Raw genomic sequence first — 20,116 nt, 5'->3', positions numbered from 1 at the left:
CCTTTGCACATGTTCCAGCTTGTCAATATCCTCATTTATGCTTTTTAAAATTTATTTGCCCTTCATCTGAAGATTTTACAATATAAACATACAGGATGAAAGCATGACTTTCTCAAAAACAAGCCAAGCCAGAGAAATCTCTCCTTTTCTTTTTTGGATGGAGTTACAAACTTTGTTGATCAGGGGACTGCTGTGGAAATAGTGCATCTCGATTTCAGTGAGGCTTTTGACAAAGTCCTCTGTGATATTTATGTGAGGAAGCTGGTAAAATGAGGCTAAATGAGGTAACTGTTAGGTGGATTTGACTGACCAAACCCAAAGAGGACTCCTTCATGGTTCCTCCTCATCCTGGGGAAAAGTGACAAGAGGGGTGCTGCAGGGTTCTGTCCTGGGCCCGTTGTTGTTCAACGTCCAGATAAGTGACTTAGATGAAGGAACTGAGGGGATGCTCATCACATCTGCAGACGACACCAAACGGATCATAATGGCATCCTCTCTCTTCTTCAGCAACAGACAGGGAGACAAAGAACAGTGCAAAAGCACAGCAGAGCGGAGGAGATAAGACTGACTTCCGTTCTTACACTTTCCAAGCGTAGGAAAGTAAACAGGGACATATGACATACTAGCCACATATCCAGCAACGGGAGGAGTGAATTGCTAACTCACCACACATGATTGCAGGTGATATAAGGAAAAAAACCTGCTCCTTTTTCCTCATGGGGTACCCAAGGGCCTATATACAGTCCTTTTGTAGGTTCTCTATCGGTAGGAGAAAATAACAGAGACCAACCAGAGAATATTGAGTAGCAAAGCAGCTAGTAAGCCTGTTCTTTTTTAACTGTTGTAAGAGGACAGAGGAGGAGGACCCCGAGCCATGCATGAAAGCCCTTATAAAGACATTTTTAATTGCCCACCGTGGAGTCCAAGACCACCCCTAGAAACATCATACATACATCATAGAAGGGGTGTAGCCCAAGACTACCCCCCAGAAAAAACATACATACATCACAGAAAAGGCAGTCTACAGCAGAAATCTGAGTGCATTGTTTTTACCTTGTCTGCCAGGTTACCTGTTAATGGTCACTTGACTAGATTACCTGGGGAGCCTGGCCATTCTTCTGTAATGATAATACTTCATTCCTGAGCCAGGTCACAGGCTCACCCTATTCACACCTTAAATGTGCCCTTAAGGCAGGATTTGTGAGGACAGAAACAATGGGGAGGTTTCTGCATTTCCTTCGACCTTGTAGAGAAATATTTGTGGTGACTGAAAGAGTGAGAATGGCTTTAGGACTTTGGGGATATAATTTTTTTCTAAAAAATTGTTGCCCCACAAATAATAACCTGGTATGTTGTAAATGGATATCTTCATGTAAATCTTAAGAGACTAGCATGTCAAGCCTCTTAAGGCTATATGCAGGTGTAGCAGTGCACATAGCTGGACATAGGATTTCACATAAAAAATAACACATTTTGCATTTTGTTACTAAATTACTTGTGGCATTCTAGCACTTTGGGAGAAACATTCTCAATAGTGGTCTATGCTTTACACTTAGCGGGAAGGTCAAATAATGAGTGAAAAATGCTACCCATCCCCTCTGCAGGGAGGTGGGACCAATTCGGATGGCCCGCCCCCGCCACTTAATGGATCCAAATGGTTTCCAGAGAGTGGTAGGGGATGCTTTATCCCATGTTGATGGCCTTTCAGCTGATTCCCTGGTGGAATGCTGGAATGCGGAGTTAAACAGGGCTATTGACTGTCTGGCTCTGAAGCGCCCTCTCCAATTGCATGGAGCCCGGACAGTCCCGTGGTTTTCCACGGATCTGAGGGCAATGAAACAATCATTGAGACGGCTACATAAAGTACATCTTTGATGGTAGTGTGCAGACTTGCCAGTCTCACAGTCCCTTCTCCTGCAATTCGTAACATCCTCCCGTCAGCCAGGTGGATCTCACCATCTTGAGGTGTGAAGGAGGTAAACAGATGCTTATCTTTTGCGAGATAATAATAATAGTAATAATAATAATAATATTTTTTTATTTATACCCCGCCCTCCCCAGCCAAGGCCGGGCTCAGAGTGGCTTACAAGCAATAATAAAAACAAGATGAATGATTACAACTAAAAAACAAAAGTAAAATACAACATTAAAATAATGGAACATTAAAATATTAAAATGTAGCCTCATTGCAGGAGGAGAAGGGAAAGAAAAAAGAAAGAGAGGGAGGGAGGAAATCAAATTGGTTCCAAGCCAAAGGCCAGGCGGAACAACTCTGTCTTACAGGCCCTGTGGAAAGAAATCAGATCCTGCAGGGCCCTGGTCTCATGAGGCAGAGCGTTCCACCAGGCCGGAGCCAGAGTTGAAAAGGCCCTGGCTCTGGTTGAAGCCAATCTAACTTCCTTAGGGCCTGGGACCACTAGAGTGTTGTTATTTATGGACCTTGAGGCTCTCCGTGGGGCATACCAGGAGAGGCGGTCCCGTAGGTACGAGGGTCCTAGACCGTGAAGGGCTTTAAAGGTCAAAAGCAGCACCTTAAATCTGACCCTATACTCCACCGGGAGCCAGTGCAGCTTGAAAAGCACTGGGTGAATATGCTCCTATGGCAGAGACCCCGTGAGGAGCCTCGCTGCAGCATTCTGTACCCGCTGGAGTTTCTGGGACAGCTTCAAGGGCAGCCCTGCGTAGAGCGAATTACAGTAGTCAAGCCTGAAGAGGACCGTTGCATGGATCACTGTGGCCAGGTCGGGGCGGGAAAGGTAAGGGACCAACTGCTTGATGCAGCGAAGGTGGAAAAATGTCGCCTTGGCTGTTGCTGTAACTTGCGCCTCCATGGAAAGGGAGGTGTCAAGGATTACACCCAAACTCTTAACGGAAGGCAATGGCACTAATTGGGCCCCCGCAAGAGAAGGGAGTTGGTCCCTCATCCCCATGCCATCCCGATCTAGCCATAGGACCTCTGTCTTTGAAGGATTTAGTTTCAATCAGCTCCCACGAAACCATCCAGCCACAGCTTCCAAACATCTGGTCAGTGTGTTCCGGGCCGAGTTGGTGTGGCCATCCATCAACAGATAGAGCTGAGTGTCATCAGCATATTGGTGACAGCCCAGCCCAAAGCTCCGGATAATCTGGGCAAGGGGGCGGCTGGCACCAGAATCTACAACAAATCTGGCCTTTGGAGCAGCTTTTATGGCAAGCAAAACCTTGTTTTCCACCGGCGTGGGCTTGAACTGCTTGCCCCCCTGCTCCTGGCCATCAGACTTGCCTTTAGCCTTTGGTGAAGCTGTGCCAGCAAAGCCTTGTTTTCCACTGGCGTGGGCTCTTCACCCCCCCTTCTGCTTCTGGCCATCTGCAGGCATCTGTCTCTGTTTACCTCTGGCCTTCCGGCCTCTAAAAGGCGGTGACCTTGGTTCTCACGAGAAACAGAGCTCTCAGCTGCCAACTCCTTGGCTCCCCCTGGAGGCTGGAATGCTGCCTGGGATGACATCACAGTCAGCTCTCCCTGCAGCTTGCAACCGGTGCCCTCGGCATCCCTGCATTCACTTGCATTCCAGGAAACAGCCAGGACCTCCGATTCAGTCAAACTCTGGGCTGGGATGACTGGCAGATGGGCTATCTTCAAAGCATCCCACATCTCACGAGCAGTCGCATTGCCAGCTAGCGTTTTAAAGACGGACAAGACTATTACGACAATGGCTCTTGAATCTTGGGCCTTCCATCTATCTGTCAGAGGAACTGGAGGGGCTTCACACACAGTATGCCACACTCCAAAACGTCGCAACAAACTCTCACACCACACAGCCCAGGTCTCATAATTTCGCCCATTTAGCTTTGGGCAGTGAGCAGCTTCAGAAGCCTGGAAAAATTCCATTCCAGCTTTTCACTTGAGCAGTGAGCCTTATGCCTTCAAAGACTTCTTTATCTTGGCTGCAAATAAATCATGAAGCCTTTGGCTCGACTCCCAGGCAAAATTAAGCTGCCGGAGATCAAAGGCACTCTGCCGCGGCAACGAAAAGCCTTGACTTTTGCTTTTCCACACATACCTCAGCAGTCTGTCGCAGCCTTACTCTCCTGTAAGTGCAGTTTATCTGGGCCCATAACCTGTTGTTGGGATACTGCCAGGGAGACACAGTCCATCATGACTCCACGTCGTCTCCGGACGTCCATCGATCTCCCATAGACACGCAGTATCAGCAATTAGCGACAGGAGCTCCAGAAATAGCTTCCCACATTCCAGAGCCGATGCACGCTCTATCAGCAGATAATGCACAGCGAAAGATGCAATCAGGAGAGCATTATTTACAAGTTTATTTCTGCGTTGATCAGAACAAAGAAAAACATGACTGCCTGCTTCAGAGCTCCGGCATAGAGAGAGAGAAACGAAAGCAAAGACACAACAGAAACATCCTGTGAAACAGGAAAATACATAGGCTGTGACACAAACATCCTGCTCCCTTTTAAGGTGAAACGGAAATATCCTAACAGACCCTTGTGGCGAGCTGGGTCGTGGGAGTAAATCAGAATGTCATCTATGTACACCACCACATACTTGCTAGACATACTTGTCTAGCAAGTCCTGGAACACGTGGTTGATGTACTGTTGGAACACGGCAGGCGCATTGCACAACCCGAAAGGCATTACCAGGTATTCAAACTGCCCATACCGGGTCCCAAATGCTGTCTTCCACTCATCCCCGGCTCGGATCCAAATCAAATTGTAGGGCCCCCAAAGGTCCAGCTTGGTGAACATTTGTGCCCCTTGCACCCGTTCCAGCAACTCCACAATAAGGGGCAAGGGATACCGGTCTGGTATGGTAATCTTATTCAGGGCCCGGTAATCATGGCAGGGACAAAGCTCCCTACACTTCTTAACGAAGAGTACTGGAGCGGCGGTGGGCATGGTAGAGGGCCGAATGAACCCGCCCTCCAGGTTCCTGCAAGGCTTAGTGCTTTGGCTCCGTAAGAGAGTATAGGCGGCTCACAGGCAGGGGCACCCCGGGCTGGAGGTCTATGCCGCAGTTGAAAGATCAAGTGTTCATTGAGCACTTCTTCTTTTTTAAAATAATATTTATTTCAATTTTCACAAATACAAAAAATTGAAAAGGACAAAATACAATAAAATAAGAGAGAAAAAATAAAAATTAAAAAATACATAGAAAGCCTTCCCCCCCACCCCACCAACAAGGAAAAACAAAAAACAAAGACATTAAAAAAAGAAAACACTTCCATTTTTCAAAATTCCATCCTTCAGTAACTTATTTCCTCGACCTCCTCCCACCTCCCTTTTTGTATTCCAATTATTAATTAAGTCAGCAAATTCTTTCCATCTTTCACTGCTTACTCACTTATTTATCTTAATCCATTTAAACCTTATCCTCCCATCAACATCTAGAAAATTATCTACACTCCAATCTAATAAAAAGGAAAAGAGAAAACCCTTAAATCTTATACCCTTAAATTCTAATGTCTCAAATACTTATCTTATTTCCACTAAAGTCGAATAAATTCATTCCACCATCTCCCAACATTCCTTAATTATACAATATTATACTAAATGCTGTTTTAAAATTTCCCAATTTTTCCCCACCATCTCTTCCCCCTGGTTTCGGATTTTATCAGTCTTTTCTGTCAGTTCCATTTATTCCATCAACCCGGTGCTCTTATGTCCAAGGCTCTTAAATCTTCTCCCTGGTCTGTCTGCAGATTTCTTTCAGAACCTAAAATTAAATCCCAAAGGGCCTTTTTCTCAGCAGCTCATTTATTCAATTTCAACATGATTGCCCAAACTCCATGTTCAAAATTATAATCCAGAAGGTATTCCAAAGCATACTCCACAGTCTCTTTGAGGTTACGGAGTTCCATTTTTCCAAGCTTTCCCGCAGTGCCACCCTCCAACAAAAGAACCATCCATCTTGCCTTGCTCAGTCCACGTGGGGCACTGCCTCTCCAGTTCTGACTTTCAAAGTCCATAACCTCCAACTTCAATTTATGTCCATCAATTTGAGTCACTGAGGCCAAGGCTTCTCCTTGAATTTCATCTTGCAGAGACAAAATAGGTTGTTTTAATTGTTTGATCCTCTTCTCCAATACTTGCCCTTTCGGAGTTGGTTCCACATCCCGAACAGCACCTGTTGAATTACTCACTTTCTGTTCCAAGACAGATACATTCTGTTCCAAGCTAGAGACACTTTGTTCAAGAGTGCCCACTGTCTTTATCACATGCTCCAACAGAGCAGTTAATTTATCAGCCATGTTCCCAGGAGCTTCTTGTTTTTCCAGTATTATCTTAAAGTTCTTCAAGGCCACTTATTTCACAGCCTCCATTCTGTAATGGAATTTTCCGCCTCAGAAGTGTAACAGTCGCAACAGTTTCTGAAGCTCCCTCTATCGGCAACAGTTTCTATTTTTGTTATTTTCAGTTCAGATTTCAGTTACAAAATTACAAATCAGCTCTTCTTCTTTTTAAATACCACGAAATCAATACAAAAAGATATATATCTCTATTCAACCTTCCTTCAAGATGTGTTCCATTCCCCGTTATTATTTTTTCAGATCATAAAGCCTTTTGACAGCCCGATCCCAGGCTCGAGACAGTGGTAAATTAAATCATCTTCACTGTCCTGCAGGTTTAAATTGCCCATAAAAGAATTCCCCCCTCTTCCCCTGCTTCTGAGGGGGTGTTCAATGTCTTAAATGGTGAAAATTAATACTTTACAGAATACTTTTCATAGGCTTCAGCTTACAGCGGCTTTGCTTTAATCTTTTTACAAAACGGAAGGTGGACTTCCTGTTTAGACCTTCACGTTCAAGTGCCAAATCCAAATATTTGGTAATCCAATTCAATTTACTTATGAAAATTTACTTAAAGTCCAAATGTCCACAGGAAAGGTCGGCCCGGTCCTTCAGCAAGCTGTTCAGGAAGTGCACCTTGGTGCGGTCATTGGGGAAATTCTGGGCTCGCCCCTGAATATACAGCTTAACATGGGAAAGCTGGCTGGGGACCCATCAAATTTCTCTGGTAGGGCCACTGGGTACTTGCCAGAAGCTGGGGCATTGGCCCCAGGAGCTGGTAAGGCATCCAAACACTGCTGAAGCACTGTAACTGCACTGCTTAGCTGCTGAACGGTGTGGGTCAAGACCTGGTTCCCCTGAGCCAATGCCACCAGCGTAGCCGCCTGGTCAGCCATGGCTTCTGGTTCCTCCTGAACGCACCCCAACGAAGGGGGGATGTGGGTGTGGCAGGAGCAAACTGTGCTGGTCCTGAAGGAATGGGTTTCCCAACTGACTGTGCAGGCAGTTTGAAACGGGCACCAAAATCCCTATTTTTCCTTAGCTTGAGCTTTGAGTCAATGTATAAACAAAAACCCGGCTGTATAAACAAGTGCTCAGAGCCCCTCCTTTATCAGTCCATGACGGCAAGGATGGCCTTGGCTGTTCCAGTGGAGCAGGGATGGCACGTCTGGGTCTTATCTTACATTCTGACCACACTCTGACGCACAGACCTAGTCCGGGAACAGCGCCAGAGTGTGTTCTTAGAGTTGGTGACCTTTTGCTCCAAGATAAGAGTATAGGAACAGGAATACCCTTTTATGGTCAGGAGTACAGGAAGGTAAACCCTTTTATGGTTAAGAGTACCGGAGCAGGAACATCTGTGATGTCAACCTGCGTGTGTAAGCTGACGTAGCTGGATTCCTGGGGAAGGGGGGAGAGGGTGCCTGGAGGATATATATACTGCATGGAATCTCTCATTTCTTTGGACTTGCTGTGGACTGACCATGCAAGTGCCTTCTGCTATCCAGAGAGCAGAATAAACTCTTTCTTTGAATCAACCTTGGTGTCATTTGACTTCCTTCCTCCCATCCGGGAGCAACACAGACTCCACAAGTCGGTAAAGTCCAATAAGGCTACAGTCCTGTGGGTTACCCGAGAGGCAAGGTCCAAGTCCAGTCCGTGGTCAAAGGTGCAACGTGGAGGCAATCTGTTGTAGCTGAAGCTGGGTGCAGGGCAGGGAGTTGGGTGAAATCAGGAAGAGGCTTGCAAGCAGGGAGCCAGGGCGGGTCAGGAGCTCAGGCAGGAACTAGCAACCAACAATGTTGCTGCGGCAACTTGGGACTGGGGCTGGCCGGCTTTTATCTGCCCTGAGGCATAGGGCAGCCCCGATCCTCTGGTGACTTGCCTCTCTAACCCTGAGCCTCTGCAGCTCAGGAGTGGCTGGAGGGTTACCGGACCCAGAGGCAACCTCAGCTTTCTCTGACAGGGCTGAGAGTGGAGCACCTGCAGGCAATGGGTCCTCCATCACCTCAGGAGCCAGAGCAGACTCAGCTGGTGCCTGCGCCTGTGGATCCAGCACAGGTGAGGACCCTTCAGGCTCATTCCCCAGCCCTGGCTCAGCTGGTTCTGGAGGCAGGGAATCCTGTGCAGGCTAGGATCCCTCAGGTTCAGCATCCAAGTCCGAATCCCAGGCCATCACACCTTGTCAACAATGTGGAACTGTAGTAGTCCCCAATTTGGACTTTATGAACATATGTGGAACAGAAACTAGCCGACATTTGGTCTTTATGGATGAACGTCTTGTGTTTGTCCATTCTAGGAACAGCATTCCTGATCCAGATGTTCACAGGAAGTCCCTAAGATGATTCCCCTTTCAAACAGGATACGTGAACTTAGGGGTGAACTTAGGCCAGTAGGGTCCTCCTCTCCGGCAGATGGACAACCCCTTCCCCAAAGCCCCTCCCTCCCCCACTTCCCCATCACTCACCAGGATGGCTTTGGCCGTCTCCTGCTTGGAGCAGTTCTTGGGTTCAGAGCCCCCTGAGCTGAGCTGTCTGCCAGTTCTGAATCACCTCCGGCAGGTACAGCTGATCTTCCTCCAGCAGGTGAAAGGCAAATGTCAGTCTGTCAGTTCCTCACAAAGGGAGTGCAGAGTGGGGGGCAAGGAGGGCAGGTCTGAGTCCCTGAGTGTGCCCAATACTCACCCCTGGGCGAGGGATGTGCAACCACAACACATCTGTAAAGAGAAGGACGTGGGGACAGGTGAGTCCGTCCCTCAGCACCTGGCAAGGCTATTCCAAGATTTTTCTCCTGGATTCCAAGTCCTATGGGAGGGGAAGAGGGACACCCCAAGCATTGGGGGCCACTCCTGGCCTCCTTCAACCAGAATGTTGCTCCCCAGGCCAGGGCTAGGCAAGCTAAGGCCTGGGGGCCGGATGCGGCTCAATCGGCTTCTCAATCCGGCCAGCGGACAATTCGGGAATCAGTGTGTTTTTACATGAATAGAATGTGTCCTTTTATCTAAAATGTGTCTCTGGGTTATTTGTGGGGCATAGGAATTTGTTCATCCCCCCCCCATATAGTCTGGCCCCCCACATGGTCTGTGGGACAGTGGACCACCTCATGGCTGAAAAAGGTTGCTGACCAATGCCCCAATCTCCGGTTCCACTCCACCCTTTTAAAATTTAAATATCAAAACAGATCCCCTCTCTCAGAGCATGTAAACCACATGAGTGGAAAGACCCCTGTGCCACTTAGAGAAATAGGACTATACTTCCTCCTCCCACCTTTAAAGTAAACGTCTATGTAACGAAACCAAATCGACCCAAGTCTGCCTTCCTCCACTAACCTGAACTTCCCTCTTCAAGCCAAAAGACAACACTTCCCCGTCCCTGAGCGAAACCCCCTGGCCTTTCATTGGAAGAGCTGCCACCACTCTAGTGGCATTTACCTCCGCGCAATGCAGGGACTGACTGAGCGGGCAGCGAGATGCTTTCAGCCTCGGGCACTTGGTGGGTACTGAAAGGGCCATGCAGGCCAGATTCACGACCCTGGCGGGCTGGATTCAGCCCACGGGACATAGTTTGAGGACCCCTGGTCTACACTGACTGGCAGCAGCTCCCCAGAGTTTCATTCAGGGATTTCGTCCGGCCCTTGCAGGAGATGTCAGGAGTTGACCCTGGGACATTCTGCATGCCAAGCAGATGCTCAAGGGCTCCCCATATTTCCCTAATCTTTCAAGGTTATGCTATTAGCAACCGTGGAGATTCCACCTCCCTCTTTCGAAAGGAGAAAACTCACCTGATCAATTTAATAAATAATAATAATAATACATTTATACTCTGCCCATGTGGCTGGGTTTCCCCAGCCACTCTGGGCGGCTTCCAATCAAACACTAAAATACAATAACCTATTAAACATTAAAAGCTTCCAGCCAAGAGCCTCACCCCCCAAAAGGATATCTGGGCATTGGCATAGCTGAAGGGGGGGGCAGCTGCCCCCCTAAATGCATAGAGAATCTGAGAGAGGGCTGAGCTTGAGGGACTCGGCTTGGCAAGGGTTAAAGGGAACCGAGCTGCCTTCCTAGAGAGGCCAGGAAGCAAGGGGGGGCAGGTCCTCCAGCTCCAAGGCCCCTCCCTCCCCAGTCCTTACCTTGCTTTGGTGTCTCTCCTGCAAGGGCCGATTCGCTGCCCCCTCCTGGGATCTGGTGAGTCTCCCCCCCCCCCAGAGGGTGCAGTGGGGAGATGGGGGGGGGGTCCCAAGGCTGCAGCAGGGGAGGGGGCCTGGGGGGCCTGATTTGCTCCTGCAGGGGGGGGACCCCAAGTCAGGGAGGAGAGGGTCCTGCCAGGGAGGGGCCAGGTCTGCCACGCTCTCCTTCCTGCAGATCAGAGGATCCCTGACTCCCACAAAATCTCCCTTCTTTAAACAAAGGAGTCCCTGGGACGTTAACTCTGTGTGACATCGCTCAGCGTCATTGCACAAACAGAGGAAACATCTGCAAATGGTTTTCCAAAGCTGGACGAGGAGGTGGACTAGCCCCCCCCCCCCCGAAAAAAGGTGGGAGAGGAAGGCCAGGGATACAGAGAGGGATCGCAGCCCAGAGTCTGGCTGCTGCATTGGGGACCAGTTTCCCAGTGTCTCCCAGGGCAGCTCCTCACGGAGGCCACTGCAGCAATCCCCTCGCACCCAGAGCAGGGCATCCCAGGACCACATCCTCTCTGCCCCAAAGGGGTTGTTGCTGGAAATGGGCGCTGCTACTCACTGAGCCTCCAGGGACCTTGGCATCAATGGCTGTGTGTGTGTGTTAAGCCATCTAATAGAATAATCATAATAAATTGCCAGCCTAAATTTCAAGGGAGGTGTATTTGGCCCTGCCCATACCTGGCCCTCAGAGCAAAGAAAAAGGGACCCCACCCCAGGAGTCTGCCTTGAGAGCAGCAGAGAGTCCAAGTGCAAGAAAAGGAGACAGAAGCAGGGGAGTGGGTGTAGGTGTGGGGGGCAACAACTGAGGACCCCCACTAGAACCAAGCATCCATTTTTCACAAGATAGAAACGACTCCTTTGTCAGTGGCTTCTGACGTCATGAATTGACTGGAAGGATGGAGAAACCAGGTTGATTCATCTCTCAGAAATCCCTTCAGTTGCCTCCACATTTTGCATTGCTAAAAGGCTAGAGACTTGTTTCTTCTCTTTCAAAAAGATACCTCATGGTCTGGGATGTGGTGCAGTCATGCTTGCTCAGGGAACCATCCCCCCCCCCGCCCCGTCCTACAAATTCTGTAACAGAACAATGTATTTGCTTTGTAGGATTTGCTAGAGCTTCTCATTTAGACGGGCAGAACTTGGCAGAAGACCAAAGGGTTCCTTCCGATATCTCAGAGGCTTCCTGAGAGCACAGATGGATGAGCGAGACTCGGCTGGCCCTGGAACAGGAAGAGACCATGCCAACCAAACTGGGAGCAGTGGGGGGTTCTGGGAAAACTCTGTGCAGAAGATCCTGGGTGAGGTGGACAGCCTCTGCTCAGAGGTGCAGAGCCAGCAGTTGAGGCAGTTTTGCTGCCAGGAGGCCAAAGGACCCCGAGAGGTTTGCAGCCGACTCTACCACCTTTGCCATCAGTGGCTGAAGCCAGAAAGGCACACAAAAGCTGAGATGCTGGATCTGGTGATCTTGGAGCAGTTCCTGGCTGTCCTTCCCCTGGAGATGGAGAGTTGGGTGAGGGACTGTGGAGCGGAGACCAGTTCCCAGGCGGTGGCCCTGGCCGAAGGTTTCCTCCTGAGTCAGGCAGAGGAGAGGAAGCAGGTGAGAGAGACTTTCCTCTGGATACTCCCAAGGGGCTCCAAACAGGACAGAGAACATCCCATAATGGTCTGCTGATGGCCCATCCTTTTTCTGGGAAGGCATCCATTGAATGAGATCTCACACCCTTCAAGTCTTTGTCATTCTCTTTCTAGTATTTCTCCCCATTCTCTGTTTTGAATCCTTGTTTCTTTTTTCAGGGAAAGTATCTCTTTGCAGAAATGGACCTGGATTCCTGTGAGGCAGAGAGGCCTCCGTTGGACACCAGAGAGAGGCCACTGGGTAAGGAGGAAGGTGGTTTTTCTCCGTTTGGTCTCATTCTGTTGGTTTCCCAACTCATCTGAGGGTTCTTTTCATCTTGTTTTGGGGGGAGACAGTTGGGAACAAGGGTCCAGAAGAGGGGAGATGTATTTCTGCACAAACAAACATATGAAATGGGCACAAACATCTAAATGCTCTCAGCAGGTAAGTCCTTCTCAAAGGCCCATCTGTAGTTAGAGATGCCCTGTTTCACCTGTGAGAGAAGCAGGCACTCCTGGCGTCCTGCTTACCTTTTTTCTCTTGCAGGTGGCAGAAGGATGCCGGCAAGACCTCCTGATCCGTCTTTTCATGGGGACAGAAGGGAAGCAGTTGCTGTGGAACCAGATCAGGTCAGGGGAAGCTGCCTTGTGGGGACAGAGGCCGAGGGATGGAGCAATGTCATGGACTGGTTGGGCACAGAGGAATGGTGGGAGGAAGCAGCCTGGGAACCAGGAAAGGAAGACGGCTCAGAGCCCAAGGATTGGAGGTGGAGGAAGGATGAGCGGTCAGAGGGGGAAGAGGGAAAAGACTGGGAAGAGGAGATGTCAGAAGCCGAAGAAGTAACAGGGTTTAGTGAGCTGGGAGACTCTGTGGCAGAATGCAGTGCAGAATCAGAGGCAAAGAGGAGGAGGTGAGTGGGAGAGGAAGGTCGAGAGGCTGAGGTGAGTCAGGAGAAGGAGGAGCCACTGGTGGCTCCCTCTCCTTTTGCCGGAAGCCACCCTCCCTGCTTGTCTCTCAGAGCCAAGAGACCCCCTGCAGTGCAGGAATCTCTGCTAGATCATCCAAGACCAAAAGAGGCTTATTTTATTTATAGATTGATAACTGAATGCAAAAATTGGTTTCTAAGCAGTGGACAAATGAGAACAAATAGTGGCCTGAAAACACAAGGTGGAGTACCACCTATTTGCACAAAGACGAATACCCATAATTAAAACGCAGAATAAAATAAGCATGCATAAATAAAATGGGCACAAAACAATCCTATTGAAACAACACTGCAATTAACAGGAAGGAAACAACAGAGCATTGTGGAGCAAATCATATTTCTGCTGTCTCAGAGGAGGACATTTCCCTTTTTCTTTTAGGGTCCAGTGTGCTTTGAAGATGTCGCTGTTCGTTTCACGGACGAGGAGTGGGCGTTGCTGGATCCTGACCAGAGAGCTCTGCATAAGGACGTCATGGAGGAGAATCGTGGGATCGTGGCCTCTCTTGGTAAGGCTCCCTGTGGGATCGTCATATCTGCCTGGAAATTCAAAAAATACGTCTATGGACCAACCGCATATATTTTCACAGAGCTCAATAGTGGCCCCTATAACACCTGGGAACCTAACACCCCCACAATAAAAAGTAACTTAGTTTTTTCTTTGAACAATCTTCCTCAAATTATTCCCTTTTCTACCACGATTGGGCTGGTCTCAACTGCCCAGGCCATCTTAAATGTCAGCTTCAGAATTGTTAGGAAAGATAAGTAGCTTCAGGTTTTCTGTTTTTGTTTTTGCTCCTGTCAGTCTTGGGTTGACCAAAGAGACGACTGACATTGGAGATGGAGGGGATGCCATGACTGGGCCAAACAAAATTCATCCCAGAGAAGACCTAGACTTATTGAATTTCAGGTAGAAGTAGCAGTGATGATGATGATGATGATGATCATGATACAGTGGTACCTCGGGTTACAAACTTTCCGGAACAGGACTATTCTTAAATCAAGGTACCACTGTAGTAATAATAATAATTTATATTTATACCCTACCCATCTGGCTGCATTCCCCCAGCCACTCTGGGCAGCTCCCAACACACATATAATCATGAAACATAAATAATAATAATCTGATCCCATATAAAAAAAACATTAACTTTAAAATGAACAACTTCTCCTAGTGGCCAAAATTGTGGAAACCTTTTTGAAAAGTGTATTTCTGAGGTTTGATGGCTCATAACACCACTTTTGTGTGGAGTAATACCATAAAATTATATAGCAATGGAAAGATAATTTAATGAAGGATGTAATGCAATGAATTTTATGAAGGAGTATTTATTGGAACAGCAGTCATAAAGAAAAAACGTGAAACCTTTGGTAACCATTGGTAACCTTTAGCTTTAATTACGGCCTTACAATGCCTTCCCATGAAGTGAACCAAGTTTTTAGTTCTGCAGCTGTAATAATGTGAAACCAAGACTGAATTATTGCCTCTGTTAATTGGGCTTTATTGCTGGGTTGCCTTTGTTTAACAATTTTCTTTAGTTGGCTCCAAAGATTTCTGATTGGGTTAAAGTGTGGGCTATTCCCAGGCCATTCCAGCAGTGAAATATCATTATCTTGAAAGCACCTTTTGCACACAGCAGCAACACGACATAGAGCTGAATCCTGTTGAAAATATATAAATGCTTCGGTATCCGGGAAAAGATCACCTGCGGAACACTGCAGTTTGGGCTCACGTATTTCGTTTATGCATTTTTCCGCATTTACATTCCCATTAACGACACAAATTCTGCCCACACCTTTTGCTGCCATAGAACCCCAGATCATCACACTGTCTGGGTGTTTCACGGTCGGTGTAATGCAAGTAGGATGTAAATCTTCTCTGATTCTTCTCCTCTTATCCGATTAAAGAAACTCACGTATTTCATGCTATCACTACCAAGAAAGGTAGTGTCCTTTTTTATTTATACAGCAAGAAAAAAGAAAAAAACCACAAATACCAAATTACACACAAATTACAAAAATAACCATAGAGACATAATTTTCTTAGCAAACAATAAAACATCTATTGGTCTTAACACTAAAGACCCAACCTCCCGTCTATTCCATATTTCAAATTCATATTACTTATTGCCAAAACACACTTTTATCATAATTAAACTTATTCTCAATAAATCTAATTTCTTATATCTACCTTGCAACTATTACTGAAGTTCCTCGAATGCTGCAACAGAATTGAGACTACTATATTTATTTTTCAGATATTCTTTGAAAACCTCCCATTTTGAAACAAATTCCTGTTTTGATTTATTCTTTATTTTTTCTGATAAACCATCAAATTCAGCATATTCTGTCAGCTTTTGGATCCAATCTTGTATAGAGGAGATTTCATTACTCTTCCATTTTGCTGCGATCAAAACTCTTGCTGCCGTCGTCGCATATAAAAAGATACCCTTTCTCTTTTGTGTTATTCCCAGGAGGTAGGCCTCTGGTTTTTTATTGAAAGAGATCTTTAGCACTTTGTGCAGTTCTGCATGTATAGGTAAAGGTAAAGGTGCCCCTGCCCGTACGGGCCAGTCTTGACAGACTCTAGGGTTGTGCGCCCATCTCCCTCAAGAGGCCGGGGGCCAGAGCTGTCCGGAGACACTTCCGGGTCACGTGGCCAGCGTGACATCGCTGCTCTGGCGAGCCAGAGCCGCACACGGAAACGCTGTTTACCTTCCCGCTAGTAAGCGGTCCCTATTTACCTACTTGCACCCGGGAGTGCTTTCGAACTGCTAGGTTGGCAGGCGCTGGGACCGAACAAAGGGAGCGCACCCGCCGTGGGGATTCGAACCGCCGACCTTTCGATCGGCAAGCCCTAGGTGCTGAGGCTATTACCCACAGCGCCACCCGCGTCTCTTCTGCATGTATACTCTCCCAGAATACCTGTATTTTCCTACATATCCACCACATATGGTAGAATGTTCCTGAGTCTCCGCATCTCCAACAATTACTTGACACATTTTTATACATTTTTGAAAGTTTCCATGGTGTTAGATACCATCGATGTTGCATTTTTTGAAAGTTCTCTCTAATTGTGTAACAATTTGTGAATTTCCAATTGATCTTCCATAAATTTTCCCATTGGGCCATGGTTATTGAATGGCCAAAATCCTGGGACCACCTCACCATTGCCACTGTTACCTCCTCCTCCTTGACTGTCCAGTTAAGGAGGAGTCGATAAGTTTTGGAAAGAGTTTTTCTTTTAGAATTTAGAAGATCAGATTTGAATCGGGAAATTTCTGTTGAGAACCCCTTTTGTTTGTCAGATTTAAATTTTTCAAATAACTGATGCTATTGGAACTAGTCTGAAATGTCTTCTCTTATTTCCGCAAAGTTTTTTAATTTTATTTGGTTATCTTCATTTTTTAGAAGTATTTTACATGTTGGCCAGCTTTCCTGAGTATTTTTCTGTTTTACTGCTATGGCTTCTACTGGAGAAGTCCACCACGGGACTTTAGGCTCCATCAGGTCTTTATATTTCTCCCATACGGCAAAGAGTGACTTTCTTATTATATGGTTGGTAAAAATTTTATGAATTTTGGCTTTTCCATATATCAGGTTGGCGTGCCATCCCCAATGATTGTCAAAACCTTCCAGGTTCAGGAGGTCCGGATCCTGCAACTTGCACCAATCTTTTAGCCAGGTGAAACAGGCTGCCTCGTAGTAAAGTTTTAGGTCGGGTAGGGAAAAGCCTCCTTTCTCTTTTATGTCTATTAAGATCAGGTGTTTAATCCTAGGTTTCTTCCCTTCCCACAGGAATTTGGAAATTTCTCTTTCCCATATCTTGAGACAACCTGTCAAGTAAGGTAGTGTCCCATTGTTCCGCTGTCCAGTTAACATGGGTTTAATCTTTTCATCCTTTGCTTGAGAGATAACAATGGCTTTTTCCTTAGAATTCTAACATTTAGACCAGTCCTTGCACTCAACTTCCTATTACATTGCGCCATGTCATCTTGTATACACCCAGATGAATTTCTTCTGTCATGTAGGCACAGTCTCTCCACTCGTCCATCGTCACTTTTGTAGTGACTGAGTCTCCTTATACCTCTTCCAAAATATAGAAAGGCCAACTTTGGTTAAGTTTTCCCCAATCTCTCTTCTAATTTCTTCATAACTGTAGCCTTGCTCACTTAATAGTACAATCTTACATCACTTTCTGGGGACCAGTCAACTCTTTGTGCCATTTCTATAATTTTATTATGTTTTACACCCTCACTAAATGAAAGAACACAAAAAAACAACCAACTTGATAGCAATCACATAACACACTGACAAAAGTCAACCTAAGCAAGTTGTGCTTTCTTTTTCTGGTTATTTGGCTATAATTTTGATAGACTACGGGTTATTGAACAAACTTTGTTGCATTGCATTCTTGATTGCATTCTTGATCGAATTATCTTTCCACCGATACATAATTTTATGACATTACTCCAAATGAAGTGGTGTTATAACCCATCAAAACTCTGAAATACACTTTTTTCCAAAAGTCTTTCACAATTTTGACCACTGCTTTATATAAAGAAAGCAACATTCAACAACGCATCAGAATCTCATAATAAATATGTTGGTTAATGACAAAAAATACAGGTAATGAACACACACCCAACTCCCTTCAGTTCTTCTCCATTTGTTCCTGAGGCTCTAATCCCTTTTTGTCTCCATTGCAGATTGTGATGAATTGGAAATTGAGAGCCAAGGTGACAACGAAAAAATCCCCAGAGAGGAGAAGCCACACAAAAATTTGGAGTGTGGAGAAAGCTGCAGTCAGAGCTCCCATTCCACTTCCCATCAACAAAATCTCATTGGAAAGAAAGTCTATCAGTGCATGGGATGTGGAAAGAGCTTCACTCACAGCCGCAATCTCACTTCCCATCAAAGAATTCATACAGGGGAGAAACCCTATCAGTGTGTGGAATGTGGAAAGAGCTTCACTCTGAGCTCCTCTCTCACTTCCCATCAAATAATTCATACAAGGGAAAAACCCTATCAGTGTGTGGAATGTGGAAAGAGTTTCAGGAAGAGCTCCGTTCTCATTTCCCATCAAAGAATTCATACAGGGGAAAAACCCTATCAGTGTGTGGAATGTGGAAAGAGCTTCAGTCAGAGCTCCTCTCTCACTTCCCATCAAAGAATTCATACAGGGGAGAAACCCTATCAGTGCGTAGAATGTGGAAAGAGCTTCAATCATAGCTCCAATTTCACTAGGCACCAGAGATTTCATACAAGGGAGAAACCCTATCAGTGCGTGGAATGTGGAAAGAGCTTCACTGATAGCTCCTCTCTCACTTCCCATCAAATAATTCATACAAGGGAGAAACCCTATCAGTGTGTGGAATGTGGAAAGAGTTTCAGGAAGAGCTCCGATCTCATTTCCCATCAAAGAATTCATACAGGGGGGAAACCCTATCAGTGTGTGGAATGTGGAAAGAGCTTCAGGAAGAGCTCCGATCTCATTCCCCATCAAAGAATTCATACAGGGGAGAAACCCTATCAGTGCGTAGAATGTGGAAAGAGCTTCACTCATAGCTCCAATTTCACTAGGCACCAGAGATTTCATACAGGGGAGAAACCCTATCAGTGCGTGGAATGTGGAAAGAGCTTCACTGATAGCTCCTCTCTCACTTCCCATCAAAGAATTCATACAGGAGAGAAACCCTATCATTGTGTGGAATGTGGAAAGAGCTTCACTCATATCTTCTCTCTCACTTCCCATCAAAGAATTCATACAGGGGAGAAACCCTATCAGTGTGTGGAATGTGGAAAGAGCTTCAGTCAGAGCTCCTCTCTCACTTCCCATCAAAGAATTCATACAGGGGAGAAACCCTATCAGTGCGTAGAATGTGGAAAGAGCTTCACGAATAGCTCCAATTTCACTAAGCATCAGAGACGTCATACAGGGGAGAAACCCTACTAGTGTGTGGAATGTGGAAAGAGCTTCACTGTTAGCTCTAAACTCACTTCCCACCAAAGAATCCATACAAAGGTCGAAAAACCCATTATATAGCTTTATGAGCCAGGCAAATCCGTATCTTTTTAACCAGGCCTTTTTCTTATTGACATCTAATGCTATTTTAACATGTGATATTTTTTGTTTTTATGTTGTGTTTTTATGTTCTAAGCATCCTGAGACGTGTGGGTGTAGGGAATACAGCCACTCTTAAATTCCTAGGAGTCTTTGCCCCCCCATAAAATATTTGAGGAGGCCACCTCCCAGGTTTTCTTTGTGTTTTTTTCCAATGCAACCTTTTATTCTTCCGCAACTTGCCATACTGTCCATTAAACTTTAATTAGTTTAAAGTTAAGTAAACGTCCAGTGCGCTTCCAACGCCGTAAATCCTATCCCAGCAGAGAATTTTGTGCAGCGGTAGAAGGAAGGCAGGAGAGGCAGTACCTTTCAATGAAGACTCCTGGAGCAAGCACTTTGGAACTCAGGAAAAAACTTTATTTACAAAAGAAAAACCCTGGTGATAAAGCACACATGCTTTTACCTCCGGCATAAAGAAAACTTTACTCTTAACTCATATCAGCAAACACAGGGGGGAAAACACACGGGTGAACTGACTATTTATACAAAGTACCTTAACTCACATTCCTGGATGCTTAATGACTTCCAACTGCTCAGTGATTAGAGCGACTTGTTACCTCTTAACCCTTTAGTACCAACACTTACAATTTTGCTATCAATTTGCCCTTTTAATAAAATTTTTAAAACCGCACAAAGGTCATGAGAAAAACAAAATACAAGAAAATACAAATGTGGACAGGTCCCATATTTGCGGGCCAAACACAATAGTTGCTTTAAAGGAGGCTTCCCCAAACTTTGGTCCCCAGCAGCTCTCGGGACTATAGTTTCCATCATCCCTCCCCATTGGTCCTGCTAGCTAGGGATGACGGGAGTTGTAGTCCAAAAACAGCTTTCTGCACCACCTAGAGTACCCACAGTATTTTGGCTTCTACTGGCAACACACATAGAAAAAATGAAAGACAAACTTGGAAAGGGCCATACC

The 20,116-nt window shown here is 46.2% G+C and overlaps 2 protein-coding genes across 2 annotated transcripts in view; one reads left to right on the top strand and one right to left on the bottom strand.

The window, feature by feature from the left end:
- The window catches only part of LOC310675531 (uncharacterized protein), a 122,620-nt gene extending 114,061 nt beyond the window's left edge, over positions 1 to 8,559 (bottom strand). The window contains exon 1 of the mRNA XM_083436333.1: positions 7,965 to 8,559. The gene's annotated coding sequence lies outside the window, so the exon portion shown is untranslated. The remainder of the gene's footprint in view (positions 1 to 7,964) is intronic.
- A 1,841-nt stretch (positions 8,560 to 10,400) lies between these two features.
- On the top strand, positions 10,401 to 19,315 carry LOC310675586 (uncharacterized protein). Its single transcript, XM_083436482.1, has 6 exons — positions 10,401 to 10,474; positions 11,575 to 12,067; positions 12,265 to 12,346; positions 12,632 to 12,714; positions 13,450 to 13,576; positions 17,777 to 19,315. The coding sequence occupies exons 2-6, from the start codon at positions 11,666 to 11,668 to the stop codon at positions 19,021 to 19,023; spliced, it is 1,941 nt and encodes a 646-aa protein (XP_083292608.1). The 5' UTR covers positions 10,401 to 10,474; positions 11,575 to 11,665; the 3' UTR covers positions 19,024 to 19,315.
- Positions 19,316 to 20,116: the final 801 nt, after the last annotated feature.

Source organism: Podarcis tiliguerta (assembly GCF_965153285.1).
Source record: "Podarcis tiliguerta genome assembly, chromosome: 4".
Taxonomy (NCBI): Eukaryota; Metazoa; Chordata; class Lepidosauria; order Squamata; family Lacertidae; genus Podarcis; species Podarcis tiliguerta.
This window is presented reverse-complemented; position numbering and strand designations above follow the sequence as displayed.